The sequence below is a fragment of the Aethalodelphis obliquidens genome, unplaced genomic scaffold (genome assembly GCF_003676395.1).
Source record: "Aethalodelphis obliquidens isolate GAN/ISIS:26980383/991018 unplaced genomic scaffold, ASM367639v1 scaffold5, whole genome shotgun sequence".
In the NCBI taxonomy this organism is placed as follows: Eukaryota; Metazoa; Chordata; class Mammalia; order Artiodactyla; family Delphinidae; genus Aethalodelphis; species Aethalodelphis obliquidens.
The window spans coordinates 13,316,337-13,340,754 of record NW_020837949.1 but is presented as its reverse complement, the minus strand read 5'-3'; the positions used below and the strand labels follow the sequence as shown (position 1 = coordinate 13,340,754).

The 24,418-nt window shown below is 47.6% G+C and overlaps 1 protein-coding gene and 1 non-coding gene across 3 annotated transcripts in view; one reads left to right on the top strand and one right to left on the bottom strand.

The window, feature by feature from the left end:
- The first annotated feature begins 390 nt into the window (after positions 1-390).
- TRNAG-UCC (transfer RNA glycine (anticodon UCC)) lies at positions 391-463 on the top strand. The gene has a single exon. It is a non-coding gene; the product is annotated as a tRNA-Gly (tRNA).
- Positions 464-12,412: 11,949 nt separating this feature from the next.
- The window catches only part of DENND2A (DENN domain containing 2A), a 106,245-nt gene continuing 94,239 nt past the window's right edge, over positions 12,413-24,418 (bottom strand). The window contains exons 16-20 of one of the 2 annotated variants that reach the window (XM_027101725.1): positions 23,612-23,653; positions 19,994-20,111; positions 19,353-19,598; positions 17,657-17,743; positions 12,413-12,730 (exon numbers count right to left, since the gene is read on the bottom strand). In XM_027101725.1, coding sequence (XP_026957526.1) covers positions 12,651-12,730; positions 17,657-17,743; positions 19,353-19,598; positions 19,994-20,111; positions 23,612-23,653 — 573 coding nt within the window. In that variant the 3' untranslated portion in view covers positions 12,413-12,650. Of the gene's footprint in view, positions 12,731-16,403; positions 16,757-17,656; positions 17,744-19,352; positions 19,599-19,993; positions 20,112-23,611; positions 23,654-24,418 lie in introns of those variants that run through there. The other variant, XM_027101727.1, reaches the window with a different exon arrangement.

Genomic DNA, 24,418 nt, shown 5'->3' with positions numbered 1-24,418 from the left:
GAGCCCAGCGTGCTCATCAGGAAGGCAGACATCACTGGAAAGAGGATCCAGTACCGGGCACTGCAGGCAGCTACCAAATAAGGAGGTGTATGAGATATAAATAGCTGCTAAGACTGGTTGAGGCATGCCCTGACTTTAAGACCAGCTCAGCTGTTAGCTGCCTGGGATACACTGGGCTCTAGCTCAGTGTGTTTCCTCCCTCCTCACACCCCACCTGTCCTGCCAAGGCCTCCAGCTGCTCCCTCCCTCTTGCATCTCCCCAGTGGCCCCATCAGCTGAAGGCCCTGGGATCCTGCCCTGACCGGGCTTATAGACACACTTCCTGGTTGTGGCCACAGGTGCTCCAGCAGGTAGTCAAGTCTGGGGTCAGAAGGGACCTCTTCAGGGACCTCCCTGGTGGTCAAGTGGTTAAGACTCTGCACTTCCAATGCAGGGGGCCCAGGTTTGATCCCTGGTTGGGGAACTAAGGTCATCCCACATGCCACATGGCGTGGCCAAAGAATAAAAAATAATTAAGAAGGGACCTCTTCACCTACTTTACAGATGGGGAAATGGAAGGGCTGGAGGCGAGGAGCTGTGCCCCAAGTTCCACCGTCACCCGGAGGCAGAGCTGGGTGAGGATGTTCCATGCCTCCCTCTCTCCCAAACTTCACTGTCCTTTTGGTGCCAGGGCCTTCCCGGGGGACAGGTAAGAATCCGGAGGGGTGGCTGAAATTTATCTCTTCCTCTCCCCCAGGTGAGGCTATAGGACATTATCAGTTTGCCAGTGAGATGTCCATCTGCTGGGCCTACACAAAACACTCAGGGAGTGGGACTTCCTGGTGAGGGAGTGGGACTTCCTGGTGGCGCAGTGGTTAAGGCTCCGCCCTCCCGATGCAGGGGGCCCTGGCCAGGGAACTAGATCCCACATGCATGCCGCAACTAAGGAGTCTGCCAGTTGCAACTAAGACTTGGTGCAATCAAATGAATTAAAAAACAAACAAAAAAAACAACGGGGGTGACGACTTTTCTTTCTGGTGTGTGTGTATGCGCGCGCGCACGCACATGCATGCAAACAGAAGAGTGTGTAAAAACAACGTGCATAGTTCGAACTGAAGAAGAACAGTCTATGCTACCCCAAAATGTGCCATTCTGGAATGAAGATTATTTTGAGCTGAAGGCAATTGAGAATCAACAGATGCAGGAAGGGTTCTCTGTCCTTCTGCCCCTTTTCCTCCTAAAAGCAGGATATATATTTCCCTTGTGAAGGTACCAGAAAGAAGAATGCAACTCTTATTACAGAGGTGGAGGCACCAGCATTGGGGTGAGTCTGCACAACCAAATCTCACTAACATAACCCTTATCTGTCATTAGCTTCCCCCATATATTTCCTAGTCCCTTCTCCACAGTTTATCGTCCTTTGAAACCCAAACCATGTTTCCTTTGTTAAAATGGTATATGAGCTCCTGAGTCCCACCATTTCTTTGATTTTCACTTATTTTCTGTCAACTCCCATGCACATAAATATTGATAAAAACTGTGTACATTTTATCCTGACAATCTGTCTTTTGTTAGTCTAATTCACAGACCCTAAGAGCTCAGAGGAAGTTTTCCTCCAACAAAACACACCCAGGCACCTATCACCCATATCACGAAGTAGAATATTATCATATCCTAGAAGTCCTGCCCTGTGTGCCTCTTCTTCCTTTTTTTTTTTTATTTTTATTTTTATTGGAGTATAGTTGAGTTACACTGTTGTGTTAGTTTCTGCTGTACAGCAAAGTGAATCAGTTTTACATACACATATACCCACTCTTGTTTAGATTCTTTTCCCATATAGGTCATTACAGAGTATTGAGTAGAGTTCCCTGGGCTATACAGCAGGTTCTTATTAGCTATCTGTTTTATATATAGTAGTGTGTATATGTCAATCCCAATCTCCCAATTTATCCCTCCCCCCTTCCCCACCATGTGCCTCTTCGATAACACATCCTGGTCCCAAGTAAACCATTGTCCTACATTTTGTTTGAATCTTTCCTTTGGTTTTCTTTACATTTGTTTTTAGCTGCACACGGATTCCTAAACAGCACATTATTAGGTTTGCCTGTTTTAAAATTCGATTTAAGTGGAATCTTACTCATATCCTCTGTTTCTTGCTGCTTTAGCTTATGTTTGTGAGATTAACCTGTATTGGTGCATACGATGTAGGTTATAGATTTTTCACTGTTGCATAGTGTTCCACTGTATGGTTATCCCACACCTGATTTACACATTTTACTGTTGATGAATATTCCATTACCTCCAGTTTCTGGCTATTACAAATGATGCTGCTCTGAATACTCCTGTACATGTCTTTTGATACACGTAGGCATGCATTTTGTTGGGTGTATGCTTAGGAGTGGGATTACTGGGTCATTGGTAATCAATTGCTTTACTTGGTAATGTCGGTTTTCCAGCGGCTATACCATTTACTTCTGTCATATCCTGTTGCTCTCGATTCCTACATTTTTTTTTTTTTTTTCCCGTACGTGGGCCTCTCACTGCTGTGGCCTCTCCTGTTGCGGAGCACAGGCTCCGGACGCGCAGGCTCAGCGGCCATGGCTCACAGGCCCAGCTGCTCCGCGGCATGTGGGATCTTCCCGGACCGGGGCACGAATCCGTGTCCCCTGCATCGGCAGGCGGACTCTCAACCACTGCGCCACCAGGGAAGCCCCCCGATTCCTACATTTTAAACTGTACACCCAGCAGGACCTGAACGTTCCCAAGCCCCTGCTCTTCCAACTCCAGGCCAAGGCCAAAGCCGCTGCCCACAGCAGTTTGAAAAAGATGTAATCTTTCTCAAGTGATGAAAGTGTTCTGCAGTTAAACAGTGGTTATAGTTGCACAACTTTGTGACTGTGCTAAAAGCCACCAAACTCTGCACGTGAAAAGGGTAAATGTTACGGTATGTGAAGTGAGTTATATTTCAATTTAAAAAATGGTCTGACTTTAATTTTTGATCATGTGGGAGGTTTGAAATGGTAACACGTAGTGGTTTCAATGTGCATTTTTCTGATCAATATTGTATTTGAAAATACTTTCGTCTGTTTATAGATCATTTGTACTTCCTCTTCTATGAAATTACTATACTCTTTTTTTTTTTAAGTATAATTGATCTTTTCTTTTTGTTTATTTGGCTGCGCTGGGTCTTCGTTGCTGTGCACAGGCTTTCTCTAGTTGTGCCGAGCAGGAGCTACTCTTCGTTGCGATGCACGGGCTTCTCACTGCGGTGGCTTCTCTTGTTGTGGAGCACGGGTTCTAGGTGCGTAGGCTTCAGAAGTTGCAGCATGCGGGCCCTAGAGTGCCCAGGCTTCAGTAATTGCAGCCCTTGGGCTCAGCAGTTGTGACTCACGGACTCTAGAGCGCAGGCTCAGTAGTTGTGGTGCACGGGCTTAGTTGCTCCGTGGCATGTGGGATCTTCCTGTATCAGGTATCGAACCCTTGTCCCCTGCATTGGCAGGTGGATTCTCAACCACTGTGCCACCAGGGAAGTCCCACTATACATTTCTTTTGCCTATTTATCTGTTGGATTGTTTGTCTTTTCTTGTTGTCTTTTCTTACTGTTATAAGCCCCCTTATAGCCTAGGGGCTACTTACATATATTTAGGTCCTAATCCTTTGTTGGTTCTATATGTTACAAATATCTTCCCCCAGGTGTGGCTTATCTTTTTACTCTACAAAATGGTATCCTTTGATGAAGTAAAGATTTTTTCCGCCGTGCTTCTTTTTTTAAATTGCATTTAAAAAACTGAAATAAATGTACAGACAGTAACATGCACAGGGATTTCCCTGGTGGCGCAGTGGTTAAGAATCTGCCTGCCAATGCAGGAGACATGGGTTCAAGTCCTGGTCTGGGAAGATCCCACATACCGCGGAGCAACTAAGCCCGTACACCACGACTACTGAGCCTGTGCTCTAGAGCCCGTGAGCCACAACTACTGAGCCCGTGTGCCACATCTACTGAAGCCCATGTGCCTAGAGCCCATGCTCTGCAACAAGAGAAGCCACCACAATGAGAAGCACGCATACTGCAACGAAGAGTAGCCCCTGCTCTCTGCAACTAGAGAAAGCCCGCGCGCGGCAATGAAGACCCAACACAGCCAAAAATAAATAAATTTATATAAAAAAACATACACAGAATAAATAAAATAAATTTATATTAAAAAATAACATGCATAGAACTTAATTGTTGTTCAGTGAATTTTGACAATTGTGTACACCCATGTGATCACCACCCAAATCAAGATATAGAAGATTCCCACCACCCCGGATTGTCCGTTGTTCTTTCTCCCTTTTAGTCAATTCTCTCATCCCAGCACCACAATCACTTTCTGAATTTTATTATCACAGATGAGTTTTGCCTTTTTTCGGATTTTTATATGAAGAGAATAATGCCGTGTGCATTATTCTCTTTCTGGCTTCTTTTACTCCACACACTGGGAGGTTCATTGTCTGGGTCAACAGTCTATGTCTCCTCCTTGATAAGCAGTGTTCCATTGTATGAATACACCATGATTTATCCATCTTTCTCCCTCTATGATGTTCTTATTTTTACTATATTAAAGCTTTTCAGTCTTTTGCTTTATAATTTGCACTTTTTATGTCTTGTCAAAAAAATTCTTCCTCGCCTTGAGGTCAGATAGGCATTTTCCCATATTGTCGGTTTTTTTTTTTGGCTGCACCGCGCAGCACGTGGGATCTTAGCCCTCTGACCAGGGATAGAACCTGCTCCCCCTGCACTGGAAGGTGGAGTCTTAACCACTGGACCGCAGGGGAAGTCCCCCATATTGTCTTCTAAAAGTGTTGGATTTATGGGAATTCCCTGGTGGTCCAGTGCTTGGGACTCCACGCTCTCATTGCTGAGGGCCCAGGTTCGAGCCCTAGTCTGGGAACTAAGATCCCACAAGCTGCACGGTGCGACCAAAATTTTTAAAAAATAAAAAAGAAATAAGAAATAAAAGTATTGGATTTAGCTTTTTACACATTAATTTGTTTTACCAGCAGTTAGTTAGTTACCAAGTTCACAACATATTAACTAATTTAAACCTCACAGGTACTTCCTTGGCGGTCCAGTGGTTGACTCTGTGCTTCCAATGCAGGGGGCATGGGTTTGATCCCTGGTCAGGGAACTAAGACCCCACATGCTGCGTGGCCAAAAAAAAAAGAAAAAAAAAAAAAAGGTAAACCTCATAAAATATTCTTTCCATTTTATAGATGAGGAAACTGAGACAGAGACATTAAATAACTTGCTCCAAGTCCCACAATTGGTGAGAGGGGAGCCAGGATTTGAACCCACACTGTGCCCAGAATCCACACTCTTGACAGCTGACATACTTTGCTGGATATCTGGAATTAATTCGTATGCATGGGCTGAGGTGGGGGCCCTATTTTCTTCTTTTTCTTTTTTCTTTTTTTGGCTGCATCAGGTGTTATTTGCAGCACGTGGGCTTTTCTCTATTTGTGGCGTGTGAGCTCCAGAACACGTGGGCTCTGTAGTTTGTGGCACGAGGGCTCTCTAGTTGATGTGCACGGGCTCAGGAGTTGTGGCGTGCGGGCTTAGTTGCCCCGTGGCATGTGAGATCTTATTTCCCCGACCAGGGATCGAACCTGAGTCCCCTGCATTGGAAGGCAGATTCTTTAACACTGGACCACCAGGGAAGTCCCTCTTCTTCATATGGAAAACCACTTTTTCCAGTACCAGAAGACAGTGTGATTCAGAGATACTTTGAAGCTGCTTCAGAACAAATCACTGCTCTTTCAGCCCTAAGAAAAGGAAAGAAAAGAAAAGAAAAGAAAGAAAGAAAGAAAAAGAGAGAGAGAGAGAGAAAGAAAGTAAGAAAGAAAGAAAGAAAGAAAAAGAAAGAAAGAAAATGACCAAGTACATGCCCCCTCCTCAAGCACCCTGTCCTACCTTCCCTTGGCCCTGCAGATCTTCAGGGGCAGTAGGAGCCTCTCTCTCCTGTCTTGGGCCCTGATCTTCCTTTTCCAATACGATGCAAAAGCACCCAACATGCCCTTTCCCACGTAAATTGGTGCAGCCACTATGGAAAACAGTATGGAGGTTCTTCAAAAAACTAAAAATAAAGTTGCCATATGATCCTGCAATCCCACTCCTGGGCATATATCCAGACAAAACTACAATTCAAAAAGATACATGCACCCCAGTGTTCATAGCAGCACTATTTACAATAGCCAAGACATGTGGCATGTAGGCTCAGCCACGACTACTGAGCCCACGTGCCACAGCTACTATATGTCCATTGACAGATGAATGGATAAAGAAAATGTGGTATATATATAATGGACTATTACTCAGGCATAAAAAAGAATGACATAATGTCATTTGCAGCAACATGGATGAATTTAGAGATTATCATACGAAGTAAGTGAAATAAGTCAGAAAAAGAAAGACAAATACCATACAATATCACTTATATGTGGAATCTAAAATATGACACAAATGAACCTATCTAAAAAAACAGAAACAGACTCATAGACATAGAGAACAGACTTGTGGTTGCCAAGGGGGAGGGCGGGAGGGGAGGAATGGATTGTGAGTTTGAGATTAGCAGGTGCAAACTATTATATATAGAAAGGATAAACACAAGTTCCTACTGTATAGCACATGGAACTGTATTCAATATCCTGTGATAAATCATAATGAAAAAGAATACGAAAAAGAACATATATATATATATGTATAACCGAATCACTTTGCTGTACAGTAGAAATTAACACAACACTGTAAATCAACTATATTTCAATAAAATAAAATTTTTAAAAAATGCCCTTCCTCAGCCACAGATGGGTTAGCATGTGTTTGAGCTGGAAAAAACTGCCAAAAACACTACAGCTTTCTCATTCCTCTTTCAGAAGAATCCCTGGTCTCCTATGTAGAGGGCACTGTCCACTGTCCACTGCTGTGAGACTGGCAATAAAATCCCTGTGTTGGGGGACTTCCCTGGTGGTCCAATGGTTAAGAATCTGCCTGCCAATGCAGGGAACATGGGTTCGAGCTCTGGTCCGGGAAGATCCCACATGCTGTGGAGCAACTAAGCCCGTGTGCCACAGCTACTGAGCCTGCGAGCCACAACTACTGAGCCCGCATGCCGCAACTACTGAAGCCCACGCACCTGGAGCCTGTGCTCCACAACAAGAGAAGCCACCACAGGCACAGTGGTTAAGAATCCACCTGCCAATGCAGGGGACACGGGTTTAAGCCCTGGTCTGGGAAGATCCCACATGCTGTGGAGCAAATAAGCCTATGAGCCACACCTACTGAATCTGTGCTCTAGAGCCTGCGAGCCACAACTACTGAAGCCCACGCGCCACAACTACTGAAGCCCGCGCACCTAGAGCCCGTGCTCCCCAACAAGAGAAGCCACCGCAATGAGAAGCCTGCGCACCGCAACAAAGAGTAGCCCTCGCTCGCCGCAACTAGAGAAAACTCGTGCGCAACAATGAAGACCCAACGCAGCCAAAAAAATAAGAATAAAAAAAAAAAAAGCCACCACAATGAGAAGTGCACGCACCGCAACGAAGAATAGCCCGCACTCGCCACAACTAGAGAAAGCCTGCACACAGCAACGAAGACCCAATGCAGCCAAAAATAAATAAATAAATAATAAAAATTAATTATTAAAAAAAAATCCCTGTGTGGGGATGGCGAGGGGCCTGTGGAAGTGGCGGGTGTGGGCCGGGACAGAATGTTCGAGCTGTTTCACGTTTTATTTCAGGGCTGGACGCAAGGCCAAGATCAGTGAAATATTTGAAGTCTGCCTATAGCCAGTTGATGAGTCTCTGGGAGGAGGAACAGCCAGGGAGATACTGTTGGGAGTTTTGTGTACAGAACACGCAGTAAAGCACGGAGTGAAGGGTCAGTTGAGATAATGATATCAGCTGTTGCGGTGAAAATACGCTTTTCTCTCTCTTTTTTTTGGTTGCGTAGCCCAGATTGGCAGCTTGCAGGATCTTAGTTCTCTGACAAGGAGACTGAACCCGGTCACCCCCACTGGACCGTTAGGGAATCCCCAAAATACACTTCTTTAACAAGCAGAGTCTTTAACAATTATGAGGAAACTGTAAGCACGCCTCTGTGGTAGTTAGATTATTGGTCACAGGGCTTGCTGTGACAGTGGCCCCCACACGCCCAGATCCATAAACCAAGATGGGGGTTTTCTCTCTCCTGATGTTGGGGTGTGGGTGCTGCTTCTACTTTCTGCAGCCTGTTGGGTCCCCAGCTACAGGCTCAGCTTGTCCCATACACCAAGCTTGCTCCCCTTGTCCCCCAATGGCTGGTCTTGTCTTTTATTTTTATTTTTGGCCATGCAGCATGTGGGATGTTAGTTCCCTGACCAGGGATCAAACCCACAGCCCCTGCATTGGAAATGTGGAGTCCTAACCACTGGACGGCGAGGGAAGTCCCCTTGTCTTTTTAAAGGAACATTTATTTATTTATTTTTGGCTGCATTGGGTCTTCGTTGCGGTGCTCAGGCTTCTCACTGCGGTGGCTTCTCTTGTTGCAGTGCACGGGCTCTAGCCTCGCGGGCTCTAGAGCACAGGCTCGGTAGTTGTGGTGCGTGGGCTTAGTTGCTCCGCGGCATGTGGGATCTTCCCAGACCAGGGCTCGAACCCATGCCCTCTACACTGGCAGGTGGATTCTTAACCACTGCGCCACCAGGGAAGTCCCCTCCCCACCCCCGTCTTTTATTTTATTTTTTTAAAAATATTATTTATTTGGCTGTGCCAGGTCTTAGTTGCGGCATGCGGGATCTTTAGTTGTGGTATGTGAACTCTTAGTGGTGGCATGTGGGATCTAGTCCCCTGACCAGGGATTGAACCTGGGCCCCTGCATTGGGAGTGTGGAGTCTTAGCCACTGGACCACCAGGGAAGTCTCTTGTCTTTTATATTTTTAAATTAATTTATTATTATTATTATTATTCTTTTTGGTGGTACGCGGGCCTCTCACTGTTGTGGCCTCTCCCGCTGCAGAGCACAGGCTCCGGACGCGCAGGCTCAGCGGCCATGGCTCACGGGCCCAGCCGCTCTACGGCATGTAGGATCTTCCCTGACCAGGGCACGAACCCGTGTCCCCTGCATCGGCAGGCGGACCCTCAACCGCTGCGCCACCAGGGAAGCACTCTTGTCTTTTATTTTAATTGAAATATAATTCACATACTACAAAAGTTCACCCTTTTAAAGTGTGCAATCTGGTGGGTTTTAGTATAGTCAAAAAGTTGTCATGTAACCATCACCACTATCTAATTCCAGAACATTCTCATCACTTCAAAAAGATCTCGCCTCTTTTCAGCTGCTGTGGGCAGCAGCTTGGGCGATGTCGCAGTGGAGGAGCAGGGTTTCAGGAGGGCTCAGATCCTTTCCCACACTTGGCTGAAAGCGAGGAGCTTTCAGTGCTCCCCTGAAGGTCATCAGTGTCTGTAGGGGGCGCCCAGGAAAGTTGTGCTGCCTCAGACGTGGGCGGGCTTGGGTGCTAGGGAAGGGGCTTGGCTGGGCAGGCACAATGGAGACAGGGGCGGGACGGCAAGTCCAGGGGGAACATTCAGGACAGGCCCCACCCAAATGATCCCTCCCCTAAGCGCCGGTCTTAGCGCTGCAATCCACATTTTGGGGCTACAGCTCAAGAGTCAGCAGTTGAACCGGAAATGCCTTGCAGGGGTGACTCCCTAAACGGTTATCACCACAGCCTTTCTCTGAGGGAGCTTATCTCAGAGGCCGGAGGGAAGATTGAGCTCTGGGGCTGAGAAAGGAAGGAGGAGGGGCCGACTTAGAGAAAGGAGAGGAGAGCGGGAAGACCAAGTTTTAGCAAAATTCTGTCAGGCTAACCACAATGCACATTGCTTTGTCCTAAGGCTCCGTTTGTCATCCCCAAGCCTCTGAGGAAGGCATTAAAGAGCTCCTTCACAGTTCCCTGGACCAGTCTTGCAATAGTAAGAGCCCAAAGTATTAAGAGGAATATATATAACTTTACCAAGTGGACTTAGTAGGAAGTGCTCTTAGGATAAATACCTGTGGAATGGAAGAAAACAATGGCACAGAGGAAGAAGTTGGCATTTATCCTGTAGAAATACATGTGTGAATGATATATGCCCAAGGTTGACATAATTGCACAGGATATAAATGCATTGCAACATTACTCCTATGGTTTTTTGTTTGTTTGTTTGTTTTTTGTGGCATTAGGCACATGACATAAAATTTGCCAATTTAACCATTCTTAAGTTTACAGTTCAGTGGCACTAAGTACATTCACATTGTTGTGCAACCATCACCTGCTTTTTTTTTAAAGAGCAATATTTTGACGTGGCTGGAAAGTGCAGGACAGTGACTGTCCCCCTCAGTGTAGCAGGGCCCTTGCCCTACATATCTCCTAGAGGGCAAATGCCCCCATCTCGAGATAGAGGGCAGCTTACGGCATCTCTCTGCTTCCACAGCCCCATCTCCGCACAGAGCAGGGCTTGACTAGGAGGGGTCATCTGGCTGGTGGGAACCAAGGGCGTGGAGCCAGTGGACCCCATGCCGCTGGGAAGGCACTGACCCCCTCGCCCTGTGAATCACCCTAGCACAGCTGATCCTGGCTTGGCCTTGGCAGGGCTGCTGTGCCACCTCAGTTTCTGCCCAGAGCTTCCCAGATCAACCAGGCCAGGGATAAACCAGGGCGGGGAGGGGAGAAAAGCGGCCTCAGCCCCGAGACCCGAGCGGAAGGCAGCGGGGCTCCGGTCTGCTAGGCTCGTTGCCGGCCAGCCAGGCCCTCCGCTCTGCTGGACTCTTGGCCTGCCGCCTCCCAGCTTGTCAGGTCTGGCTGCCACCCACAGTCCCGTTGGATAAGCCCATTCACACCTGTCCAGGGGCCTGGCTAGAGTTAAGGGTGGGTCCACATGAATCTGCCAGAAGAAACAACTCAGCCCGCATTCCGCCTGGGGGGATAAGGGATGAGCTCTGTCGTAGGGAGGACAACCTGTGGTGAGGTTCAGTAGCAGGGCTTAACCTGGGCTCTTAGGATTAGGGTTGGGGGGGAGGGGTGAAGGCTGTAGGCAGGAGAGTAAGAGGGGCAGGTAGGGAGCCCTGATCAAAGGTGAGACGCTCCCTGGCCCATTGTCAGGGAAACTGGCTCCAGGCCGCTGTTAATTGTAGCCCTAAGGAAGTTGCAGGCTGGCAGCTGAACCCCATGCAGGAGCTGGGTAGGGGCGAGGTGTGGTCACTGGACAAGCCAGGGAGTGAAGTTAATTGGCCTTAACAGGTGCCAGCAGCTAAGTGGCCCGTCTCACCTGCCTTCTGCTTTTCTTACTAACCTTTGCTCAGCCAGGAATCTCCCCTTCCTCCTCTACCTGTTTCAGCCCCTCCCAAACATCCAAGTCAGGCTCTGAACTCAGCTCCCATCAAGCCCGCCTGAAGTCTGAGCGGAGCTTCCAGCTCCGGCCCGCCTTGCCCTCCTCTGAGTTCACGCCCACAGCGATCTCTCCTCAGGATTTTGGGGAGCCTAACCTGTACTGCCTTGGGTTGGCTTTTAAGCCGAGGCAAGGTAACTAGAGTAATGGGACCTTTTTAAAAAAAAATACAAACAAACCTGAATTCACCAAGTTTGTGGGCTCTTGCAAGCTTTCATCAATGCTTTTATTCTCTAAAGCACTTTAGAAGCTCTTATGTAATGCTGAACTCAGGCCATGCGTGCAAAAGCCTTACCTCCAAAACTTGGTGCTAAGATTACTCTCTGTCAGTGAAACTCAAGGGAGAATTTGTATATAAGGGAGGAGATGGGTCACCTGAAGAAGTGAGACACCTAAGACAGAGACCTGTACATATTTGAAGATACTTGGGGGACTCCCAACCAATCAAGCGTTCTAGGGCCTTAGCCCCAGATAAGTCAAGGTGGATCCCCGGCACCTGCATTTTAAACTAGTACCCCAGGCAGATTTGATGCAGGTGATATCACCCCTGAGAAACATGGGGCTTCTTTGAGAGGTATGGCTGGAAGGTGAAGGATATACCTAAGAAAGCTGGAATCTCTCTGAAGAAAGGAAGGGAGCATAGGAAAGGGGGCACCCCTCATACATTGTGGGCAGGAGTATAAAATGGTGCAGCCTCTGTGGAAAACAGTTTGATGGCTCCTCAAAAATGTAAATGTGGTAATTACCATATGACTCAGCAATCCACGCCTAGGTATATACCCAAAGAAATTGAAAACAGGTACTTAAATACATGCATACACATATTTGTTGCAGCGCTATTCACAACAGCCAAAAGGTGGAAACAACCCCGGTGTCCATCGATGGATGAATGGACTTTTATGTTATGTGAATTTCCCCCCAATAAAATAAAGAGGAAAAAAAAAAAGAAATGTAGGGCAGGGGGCGGGGGCAGGGGAAGTGCCAAGGATCAAGGAGTCAGCAGGGCAGGGCAGATGGAGCACTGCCCAGGGAAACAGACCCTCGGTGAGATGGGAAAGTCTGTTGGGCTCCCCTCCCCTCCTGGGGAGACGTTCCTCCAGACTCTCCACCACCCTTTGCTCTGACTTCCTACTCACCAAGCAACCTTCTGATTATTAATGTGGTCTCCTAGGAGCTTGGTGCTTGTGCTGAAAACAAGCTATCTGAGATGCCAGGAATGGCTGTTACGGTCAGTAGCAGGCTGCCTCCCCTTGATGAAGTACTCCTTTGGCTTTGTGGGGTATGCATCCATCTCTACTGAACTTGCTGCCTGCGATAGAGACAGTATAGTACCAGTTTTATTTTTTATATTTTTAAATTTTTTATCCGTATATTTTATTTTTATTTATTTTTTATATCTTTATTGGAGTATAATTGCTTTACAATGTTGTGTTAGTTTCTGCTGTAAAACAAAATGAGTCAGCTATACGTATACATATATACCCATATCCCCTCCCTCTTGCATCTCCCTCCCACCCTCCCTATCCCACCCCTCTAGGTGGTCACAAAGCACAGAGCTGATCTCCCTGTGCTATGCGGCTGCTTCCCACTAGCTATTTTACATTTGGTAGTGCATAGATGTCCATGCCACTCTCTCACTTCGTCCCAGCTTACCCTTCCCCTCCCCATGTCCTCAAGTCCATTCTCTAACGTCTGCATCTTTATTCCTGCCCTGCCACTAGGTTCATCAGTACCATTTTTTTAGATTCCATATATGTGCGTTAGCATCCGAGTACCACTTTTAGTACTGTTGTGGGAATTGTTTCTTTGGTCAGCAAACATTTACTGAGAGACAACTCTGTGCCAGGCGCTGGTTTTAGGCTCTGGGAATTCAGCAGTGAACGTGATGGACATAGTCCCTGCCCTCAGGGGCTTACATTCTTGTGATCAAATAACACATGTGATGAACTCAGCATAGTAATGGGCAAAAAGAAGTGCTCAATAGAGGGCAGATCTTATCACTATTCTTGGTCTGAGTGAGAAGAGGTTTGTGTGGTAATTCCTAAGAATTCCTTCTCCCTCGTCTCAGCAGTGGTGACAGCCGCATTCTCGCTCAGACTTGCTCTCTCCGGCCTCTTCCCGAGACATGCCAGCTGCACCTGCTCCCACTCACCCCTTCCCTTGCCCACCAGTGTCTCTGATATTCCATAGCAATAAAATCCACCCAACAAGCCTGCTCCAACTGTTTTTCGTGGCCAGGTAACTGACCATGAATTGAAATACAATAATGGAATGCTTCTAAACACATATTCTTTATGGAAACTGTATGAGTTTTACTGAAATTAGAGGACTTGGTTCTTGGACAGATGGTTGGTGTGAGGCAAGAACCAAAGGTTGAGTGGTTGTGATCTGGTCTAACACACCCATGCTTTATGGCCATGCTTTGTTTCTGAACCCAAATAGCATGATCCATCCAGATCTACCCTAGACTGAGCAGAGATCACAAACCTACTTTTCTCTTTTGTCTCTGATCCTCCCCAGCCCAATTTACCACTTTGCAAAATGTAGACAACTTGTTAGTTGATTTAGTTTCAACTTAGAGTAGGATGGGAGGGATGTTGGGAAGCTGAACCGTGTCCGATGATGTTCTGCTTCTTGATATGGGTGCTGGTTACACAGATGTGATCATTTGTGAAAATTTGTCAGGCTGTGTATATTTCATAATCTGTGCACTTTTCTGTATGTATGTTTTACTTAAAGCAAAAATGAAAATGAAAATAGGGCCAATGGACTAAGATACTATTTTTTTTGGCTGCGCCGCGTGGCTTGTAGGATCTTAGTTCCACAACCAGGGATTGAACCCATGCCTCCTGCGGTGGAAGCACAGAGTCCTAACCATTGGACTGCCAGGGAAGTCCCTGTACTAAGATACTTTTACAAAGATGCTTTTCTCAGTGCTCCTTATGATATTAAAAATTGGAAATACGTTGCATGCATGAGAGGACTGGTAAAATAACTTTTAGTATATCTGTAAAATAGAATATTATGTGACCATTAGAGGTGTTGAAAAGATGTATAGTTATTCACTTGGAGGTGTAAACAATATAATATGAAATAAGTTAGAAAAGAAGGTAGATTATAAAATATTAAAAGTGATCATCTTTGGGCAGAATATTGGTATTAATAGAGTTAACTAATCTGAGGAGCTTGTTAGTTACAAATTCCTGAGTCCAAACACTCAGAGAGTCTCTTTCAGTCTTCGCCCAACCCCCAACCACACATATCTACCCAGGTTAATTGTTATGCATAGTCTCATTCTTACCCTTTTGGGGGGCCTTGGACCCCTTTGAGAATCTGATGTAAACTATGGATCCTCTCTCCTCAAAAACTAATGGACACACCAAATCTCGGATACAATTTGGGGGGTCCATGACTTTAGTTAAGAACCCCTAATGTAGAATGAGAGGTCAACCTCTCCTTATTTTCCTCTTGTTCTTATTTTTCCTCAGAAGACCCCCTTGCTCCCAACTCCCTAAAGGTCAAGAACCTCTGCCAGGGGACTTCCCTGGTGGTGCAGTGGTTAAGAATCCACCTGCCAATGCAGGGGACATGGGTTTGATCCCTGGTCTGGGAAGATCCCACATGCCATGGAGCAACTAAGCCTGTGCACCATAGCTACTGAGCCTGCGCTCTAGAGCCCGTGAGCCACAACTACTGAGCCCGTGTGCCACAACTACTGAAGTCCACGCGCCTAGAGCCCGTGCTCCGCATCAAGGGAAGCCACCGCAATGAGAAGTCTGCGCACTGCAACGAAGAGTAGCTCCCACTCACCGCAGCTAGAGAAAGCCCGCGTGCAGCAACGAAGACCCAACGCAGCCAAAAAATTAAAAACAAACAAACAAACAAAACCTCTGCCAGGCAGCACAGGCCCCTGGGCCATTGCCAAGGTCAGAGCACATTCCTTTCGTGTGTTCTTGCAGGGTTCCTGGTGCCACCCAGAGGGAATCCACCAGTGGGATGTGCAGGCAGTGGGTTGGCCGGGGGGTGGCCCGGAGGCCTGCTTTGAGAACGTGCCTGTGCTGCCGACTGGTCTCTTCCTGCCGCCCTGCCTCAGGCCTTGCAGGACAGCGCCCCCCGGAATGCAGCCTTCTCCTGCACCCCCGCTTCCTCCCCTCTGGCCGCACAAGTCTGAGGAAGCTGTCCCCAAGGTTTTGATGCGCCTTGATAACATCAACAACAGAAGTCCCTGCATTCATCCTGAACATGTACTAGTTCATGTACGCTGCTCTGGGTCCCTACACTGAGATGGGGAAATTTCATATAGTATAAATAGTATAAATAGTCCCTACACTGAGATGGGGAAATTTCATATAGTATAAATAGGAATGGGCTCAAAGCAGTGGCTCACATGTTTTAAGATGGGCTCTAGGCAGCATCATAAACTTTAGGACCCTAAGAATATTTTATTAACAGATCTTACGAGGAGATTTCCTCTTTTTGTGTGTACCTCTAAAAGTCATGGGCTGCTTGGGCAGGGGACGGCTCTATGGCTTCTAAGAGGAAAGAGGCCGTCCAGAAAAGTCAGGTCCATTTGGGACCAGAGGAATCAGTGGCATGACAGCAAGTGGCCTTGGCCACCAGGTGGCATCACCAGCCAGCCTGAGAGCGCAGCTCATCCCAGGAACCCAAATCCTTTTACTGTTGTTCTCTTTCTTCCTTTTCAGCACAGATTTGACTCCACTCCACTACCTGCCAGTCCTTTCCCCGAGAGGACTCCCGTCCCGACACCTGTGGTGTGGTGTCTGTAGTGTCTGTAGGCGTCGCCACAGTGCTCCCCCCTTCACCCCGCACTTGTCCCCAGTTCTGCCCAGAGGAGCACCTGGGGGCCGCCCCTTCCCATCTCCTCCTCTTGGCTCCAGAGCACAACTGCCAAGCAGGATGAACCAGGGAGAGGTGACACAGGGCAGGACTGTTGTCTTAGCCTTGGCATAATAAAAGGAAAACCCAAACACTTTTCTTTTTTTCTTTTTAATATCTAAGATAAAAAAAATTTAAAAAACCCAAAACCAACAACCAAAACAATCCGTTTGAATGTGCCTGGTCTCAGGTCCCATTTCCAGTGCTGTTCTAAAGAAGCGGCACCTTCCGGTGGCTCGGGGGGTCCCGGGTCCTGGGGAGAGCCCAGTGGTGGCCGGAAACCATCCCGGCCTTTATCCCAGCCCCTGGGACAACCAAGGACCCAACATTTCAGAAAGACCACCAGGACTGTTTTTAAGACACGCGGTTGCCCTAGGAAAAGTTCTCCCTGGAGGCTGGATTGAGGGCTATTTCTTGTGGAGAAACTTCATTTTATTGCCTAAAAAAAGAAAGTGAGAACATTTCACCAGGCAGACAAAGGGGCTGAGTTAAATCCTGCTCTTTTCACCCCAGAGGCAGTGCAGACAAGTGTGGCCTCCCCGCCCCCCCCCCCAGAGCTTCACCCCAGAGCTCAGGAGAAGTTGGGGGACTTCGCCCTGCCTGGCTGCCCTCCTCGTGCCTCCCAGTGAAAAGGGGTCTTCCTCAGACTTGGGGAGTTTTGAAAGGAAGCATGTCAGAGCTGTAGATGTTGCTTCTGAAATGGTGATACAGGAAGCACTGACTGTAACACATCCCTGAGAGCCAAGTGAGGAGAAAACTCCCAGCAGCGCGGGAGGCAGGCGGTCCCTTCCCAGGCAGCTGGCCATCCTGGCTGAGGCACCGGCACGCCCCCTGCAAGTCCTCCGTGGGGTCCTCCTCACCGCAGTTCCTCCTTACTGGGGCCTGCTTCCTCCTTCACCTTTTTCGCTTTCTTCTCCTGCTCCCTTTCCTAGCAAGGGCCTTTTTCCTGATTAACTGCAGTCCTTATGAAAATTCTTACATTTCCACCTTTTGGGGGCATCATCTGGAGGCTGGTCCAGGTCTTTACTGCCAGACATCTTTCTCTGGTTCCATTCCTCATGCTTCTAAGCCCAATACCCCAGAAGGTTTAAGAGTGTGGGAGATAATAGTGAAAGAACAGCAAGGCAGCCAGGGGCCCAGGAAAGCAGGGAGGGGGCCATTTGCGTCCTTTGCTTATGATCTGGGGACAGATTAGAACAGGTGGGTAAAATGCTGACTTAGCCCACTCGGTGCAGGCCTCAGAGCTCTGCATTATTAGGCCCCGGCTCTAGGGGAGGGAACTGGCCAAGACCCCATGGTCCGGAGGCTGCTGATGGGAACCGAGACCCCTAGGCCTCACCTAGTCCCTTCAGGAACTTGTTGACACCACTGTGTTCTCCACTGGGGAGTGTTTCCAGGTACTCTTGGGCTCGGACCTCAAAAAGACCTGTTGACAAGAGAAATCCCAGCCATTTTAGTTCCTTCTCTTCGTGCTTCTAGACATATCCATTTCCTTACTGCCATAGGAAAGAGAAACTTTGCTTCTGAGATGAAGTTGCTCCTATAAACATGCTCTGAATCATGAGATTTATAAGGGCTTGTACTGCCCTTATAATTGTCCAACCTGTGCAATAAGTGTCTTTGGAAAGCTGTAAAGCTAGCTCGTATGTGTAATCCTATCTTTACTGGACAAACGCCTTGCAAGCATGTACACCGTGCCAGGCCCGCGGTTTCAAAGATGAACCAGACGGCCTTGGCTCGGGAGCTCCTGAGGGCTCCCTTTTCCTCGCATTCTCCCACAAGAGGGCCCCTGGCCAAGTGCTTTGGCCTCCTGGGAACCCGGCTGCCATCTGCAGACTCAGGAGGGCGGGCAGGCCACCTCTGAGGGCCCTTCAGTTCTCACCGGGGACTGGAGCCTCAGGCACGCTGTCTTCATCTCTTACTGATCTTCCACAGACGGGGCTCCTTCTGTGCTACTTTTAAGCCTTATGTCTCGCTCTCTCTATCAAATAGTGATCTGTGTACCCAGCAGGTCTTCTATTAAAAGGAATCCTTTCACCAGGAGTTGTGGGACTCATACTTGCTAATCCATTTTCTTTTGTCTCTTCAGATAGCACTCATCAGAACGCCTCAAGTGTGACAGACTCCCTTTCTGCCTTGCAAAGAGCTCTGGGAATGCAGAGCTTTGGTTCCTCAGATCAGTCTCTGCAATCGCAGCCCCAGAGGACACCAAGGCCTGGGCCAGCTGCTTCCCTGGCCCCCACCCTGGTCACTGTGAGGCATCTCCTCAGTGTTGAGCATCTTTCCCCTTCTCGGGTCTAGCTCCCATCTGGGATAGCCTTTACTGACATTTCTAGTTTTTAGATTCCCACAAGGACTTAAAATGATGTAAGAAAGAGATGGGAATGGTTTCATCCTCCTGGTGCACACTCCCTGCTCCTCCATCACTAGAAGCGTGATGGAGTCCAGCAACAGGGACAGGGAGACTAGGAGAGACAGGGGAACCTCACAGAGCGAGGGCTGGGGCGGGGCTGGGCGGTCTCGCGGAGCGATGACCCACAAACTCCACAGGTTGGGGCAGTCTCTGCCGTCCTGCCTCCCCCATGGCCAGCCCGCTGGGCTCAGTGGCACCCCGTACAGTGGAGGGCGTGGGGCCGTCCTCTCCTCCTCTATCCCATCCCCAGGTCCCGGAGGAGAGGCTGAGGAAGCAGGGCAGAGGGAACCAGAGGAGGCCTGAGGAAAAGGGAGGGGAAGGGAAGGGTGTCCTTGAGACTTTCGTTGAGCTGGGGAGAATAGAACAGGAGGGAACTTGCCACCAGAACCTGCAGTGTGGTTCTGGGAATGGGAAGCAGAGGGGAAGCGACGCCTGAGGAGACAGCAGGACATAGGGGCAGTTTCCCCAGCTCAGAGGTGGCGAGAATGAACGTCCTCCAGAGAAGGCTGCATGCTGTTCCCATCTGTGCCCTGGCCCCCGACCTTCCACCCTGCTCAATACCCACCCGGGGTCTGGGCATCTCTGGCTGCCTCAGCCCCCCACAGGGAACATGCCTCCTGACCTTTGGCATCCTGCCGGCGCCGCTCCCGCTCCTGGATGAAGCCCCGGAACGTCTGGGTCTCCATGAAGACCTCCAGGAACCGGCGGAGGTTCTTGGAGGAGACGGCTTTGCGGAAGGCCTCTCGCTGCAGGGTCCTCTCCTCTCGCTCGCCCGCCGTCAGGAACAACGAGTAGTGGCCCACGATCTCCACGAAGAAGCGGACAAAGGCTTCGGATACCACTTCGTTCAAGGGGCTGGACTTGGGGCCTGAGCAAAATGGGGAAGGACCAGGACCGGTGAGGGCGGAGGGCTGAGGCAGAGCCTTTGGGACAAGCCAGGCACTAAGACAAGGATGCTAGCTCCCTGGATGGCAAACTGCAATGATCCACAAAAAGATTACCCACAGTGAGCATTCATTTCTTCCCACCTTTAAACAGATATTTTAGGGCCAAAATGGGGTGGGACAAGTCTTCCCCACAGCTCATTGTTAGAATGAGGTCCTGATAGAGGGGATGAGCGCCCAGCCTCTCTCCCTGTATACCTCTCTTGCCTATTTTCCTGCTTAACCCAGTGCCAAGTGGGACAGATGCCCATAGTCCATTTGCTCCCTGACTCCAATGATGGAAGAGGGGGTGCAGTCTGGGAGGTGGATGAGCATTTACCACGCTTGCAGTCTGGGGACCTGTCATCCTGGTCACTAGCCAGGTCATTCCTCTGTTCCAGAATGTGTTCCAGGGCTACCTGAAGCTTCCGGGGCAGAATGGAATCCTCGTCATCCATCTGTAAAGCAGAAAAAACAGGTGGGCCATCGCCCCGGTGCTTCTGGGGATGGTGGCTGCATCCTGGCCAGCAGGACACATTGGACACTGCAGGGCAGGCCTGGCAGGGTTCCTGGTTTAGTGGAAAGAACACAACTTAGAACTAGAGGTCTGAGGTTTGAATCTTGATTCCACTTTTTACAAGCTATGTGAGCCTCAGTTTCCCCACCTGTAAAATGGGCTACCAATCAGTATCTACCTCACCGTGAAGATTAAATGCACCATATAAGACGGTGATGAAAGAAACTGAAGAAGATATAAATTAATGGAAAGATATTCTGTGCCCATGGATTGAACGAATAAATACTGTTAAAATGTCCATACTACTTAAAGCCATCTATAGATTCAATGCAATCCTTATGAAAATTCCAATGACATTTTTCACAGAAATAGAAAAAACAATCGTAAAATTTGTATGGAACCACAAAAGACCTTGAATAGCCAAAACAATCTTGGGGAAGAAGAACAAAGCTGGAGGCATCATAATTCCTGATTTCAAACTTTATCACAAAGCTACCGTAATCAAGATAGTATGGTACTGGCAAAAAAACAGACATATAGACGAACAGACAAAATTGAGAGCCCAGAAATAAACCCGTACATATATGGTCAGCTAATATTTGACAAGGGAGCTGAATATTTAATGGGGAAAGGATGGTTTCTTTTTTTTTTTTTAAAAATAAATTTATTTATTTATCTTTGGCTGCACTGGGTCTTCATTGCTGTGTGTGGGCTTTCTCTAGTTGCGGCGAATGGGGGCTACTCTTCCTTGCGGTGTGCAGGCTTCTCATTGCGGTGGCTTCTCTTGTTGCAGAGCATGGGCTCTAGGTGCATGGGCTTCAGTAATTGTGACATGGGGGCTCAGTAGCTGTGGCTCATGGGTTCTAGAGCACAGGCTCAGTAGTTGTGGTACATGGGCTTAGTTGCTCCGCGGCATGTGGGATCTTCCCGGACCAGGGATTGAACCCATGTCCCCTGCCCTGGCAGGCGGATTCTTAACCACTGTGCCACCAGGGAAGTCGGAAAGGCTGATTTCTTAAATAAATGGTGTTGGGAAAACTGGACATCCACATACGAAGGAATGAAATTGGACCCCTATCTTATACGAATGAAATTGGACCCCATCTTATATGACTCACAAAAATTATGTGGATTAAAAAAAATTGGATTAAAGACTTAAGTGTAAGAACAGAAACTGTAAAACTACTAGAAGAAAATGTAGGTGAAAAGCTCCTTGATATTGATCTTAGCAACAATTTTTTGGGATCTGATACCAAAAGCACAAGTAACAAAAGCAAAAGTAAACAAGTGAGAGTACATCACACTAAAAAGCTTCTGCACAATAAAACAAACAATCAGCAAAATGAAAAGGCAGCTTACAGAATGGGAGAATATATTTGTAAAGCATATATCTGATAAGGGGTTACTATCCAAAGTATATAAGGCACTCATACAACTCAATAGAAAAAAAAGATGGGCAAAGGACATGAATAGACGTTTTTATAGATGTGTATGTACGTGTATATACGTGTGTATGTGCATATATACACATACACACGATGGAATATTATTCAGCCATAAAAAAGAAAGAAATACTGGGCTTCCCTGGTGGCGCAGTGGTTGAGAGTCTGCCTGCCGATGCAGGGGACACGGGTTCATGTCCCGGTCCGGGAAGATCCCACAGGCCGCGGAGCGGCTGGGCCCGTGAGCCATAGCCGCTGAGCCAGCGCGTCCGGAGCCTGTGCTCCGCAGCGGGAGAGGCCACAACAGTGAGAGGCCCGCATACCGCAAAAAAAAAAAAAAAGAAAGAAATACTGACTTTTGTGATAACATGGATAGACTAATACTAAGTGAAGTAGATAAGACAGCAAAAGGTAATACTGTATGTTCTCACTTATATGTGGAATCTAAAAAAACTGAACTCTGGGAATTCACTGGTCATCCAGTGGTCAGGAATCAGTGCTCTCACTGCCAGGGTCCCGGGTTCAATCCCTGGTCAGGGAACTAAGATCCTGCAAGCCCCGTAGTGCAGCCAAAAAAAAAAAAGTTATATATATATATATATATGAACTGAACTCATAAAAATAGAGAGTAGAATGGTGGCTACTAGGGGCTGAGGGGTGAGGGAAATGGGGAAATGTTGGTCAAAGGGTACAAACTTCCCGCTATAAAATGAATAAATTCTGGGGAATCTAATGTACAGTTTGGTGACCATAGTTAACATATACTTGAAAGTTGTTAAGAGAGTAGATCTTAAATGTTATCACTACACAAAAAAGGTAATTATGTGAGGCAATGGGGGGTTAACTAACCATATTGTGGTTATAATTTCTCAGCGTGTATGTACATCAAATCATCATGCTGTACATTTTAAACTTACATATGATATGTGTCAATAATATCTCAATAAAGCTGGGGGGGAGATTAAATGCAACACAATTAATTTGTGAAAGTGCCTGGCACCTAGCGGCTCCTCAATCAATGTTTCCCACTGTCCCCTACCTCCCACCCCATGGGGTGGCTAGTTCTAATCCGGGGACTCGGGTCAGGGCAGATGACCAGTATTTTTTTTTTTTTTTTTAACCAGTATTTTTTAAAGCTGGCTTTATGATCTGGGTCTCAAAGCAGGAAGGCCTTGGGATGGGCCTACCCAGAGGGGCTTTGGGAAGTGAAAGTAGATGGAACTAATGATAAAAAACAGGCATTAACATATATAACTTTTCAGTGGCCATTCCAAGTGTAAAAGCAGTCCTTCAGAATACCCAGAAAGCCTTTATGTAATGATTCTTTGCAAGACCTGATAGGAGTCAGGCCTTTCTGGCAAGTGATAACAAGAAACTAACTGTGTATTACTTTCTCTGATAATGAAAGTAGTTTAAAATCATTATAGAAAATATATGAAAGTATCAAAACAATTAAAAATCACTCATAATCTGTCTCCTTTTCAGTCTCCCATCCCAAGACGACCAGAATTAATGTTTTGGTGAGTTTTCCTTTCAATCTTTTTTAGAGTTTTATATATATATATATATATTTTTTTTCTTTCTTGTTTCTATTCTTTTTTTTAAAAAAACAAGGTCAGCAAAATAGTGTATACAATTTTGCATCCTGATTTTTCCACTTCATATTATATCATGAAATTTGTTATCAAATATTATTGAAAAGCATGTTGAAAAAAGACAAGTGTCCATAGTTATAACCTATACAAAGATTCTAATTGTCAGTAAACCGTTTTGTGACAGAACACGTGGGAATCGATCCTTTGTCCAAAGCCCTCCTCTTTGGCCCCGTCTTCTGTCCTATCCTCAGTCAAGCCCTGGCCAGGGACTGCCCAAGCCCCTTGACCTGTTGTGCAATTTCAGGCACACAAGGGAGCCTTTCCGTAGCTGGAAAGCTGAGCTCCAAACAACAAAGAGCTGAAAACAGAGCAAGCAGTGGGTTGAAGCTGCACTTCTTACTCACCTGTCTGAGGAACCGATTGTTGACAAGATCGACCACAAGGACCTATGAGATAAGGAAAAGGGACTATTATTGTTACCAGGGCTTCCGGGATACGGAGATGGACTCTTAGCCTTCTTCCTTCTTGGCACCCAGAGTGGCAGCAGGGCTGGGGGTGGAGGGGGTCATTTGTGGTTTCCTGACATTGCCACTGTAGCCACAAACGATGAAGAGGGGAGGTGGGGCAAAGGGCTTTCCAGAAACACACACTTTCAACACTGTAACTGCAGGCTGGGACGTGTCTGGGCCACAAGCTGGACTCCCTGCCCTGTTCTCGGACTGGCTGAGGCAAAGCCACTCAGATTGTTTTTTAGCGTGTGGGTCACTGAGGAGGCGCTAGAGGCCACAGCCCCCCATCGTTCCCATTCCACTCGGTTCTGTCACACCCCCACCCGCCAGGCCTCCCTCCTCCTACCTCCCAGTGACACACTTAGCCCTGTCATTTGTTTTAATAGGGTAGGAGGGGAGAGACCCAGAGGACTGGACCCAACGGGAGAGTAAGTCAAGCTACAGGTGCTGGGCTTCCATGAGTCAAGGCTTTCAGGCTAAAGCACCTCCCTCCTCCCTCCTCAGAGTGAGGCTGAGACCCAGAGCCACAACTAGGGTGAAGCAAGTGAAGGGCCTAGGGCACGAAACTTAAGGAGGCGCTCACTCATAGGATCATGCAAGTGGCCGAGCCCCAGGCCTCAGCGTGGGCCACTGGCTCTGATGGAGGATGAGCAGGGGGCCTGGATGGCCACCATGATTGCACCAGCAGCGGGAATCATGGGC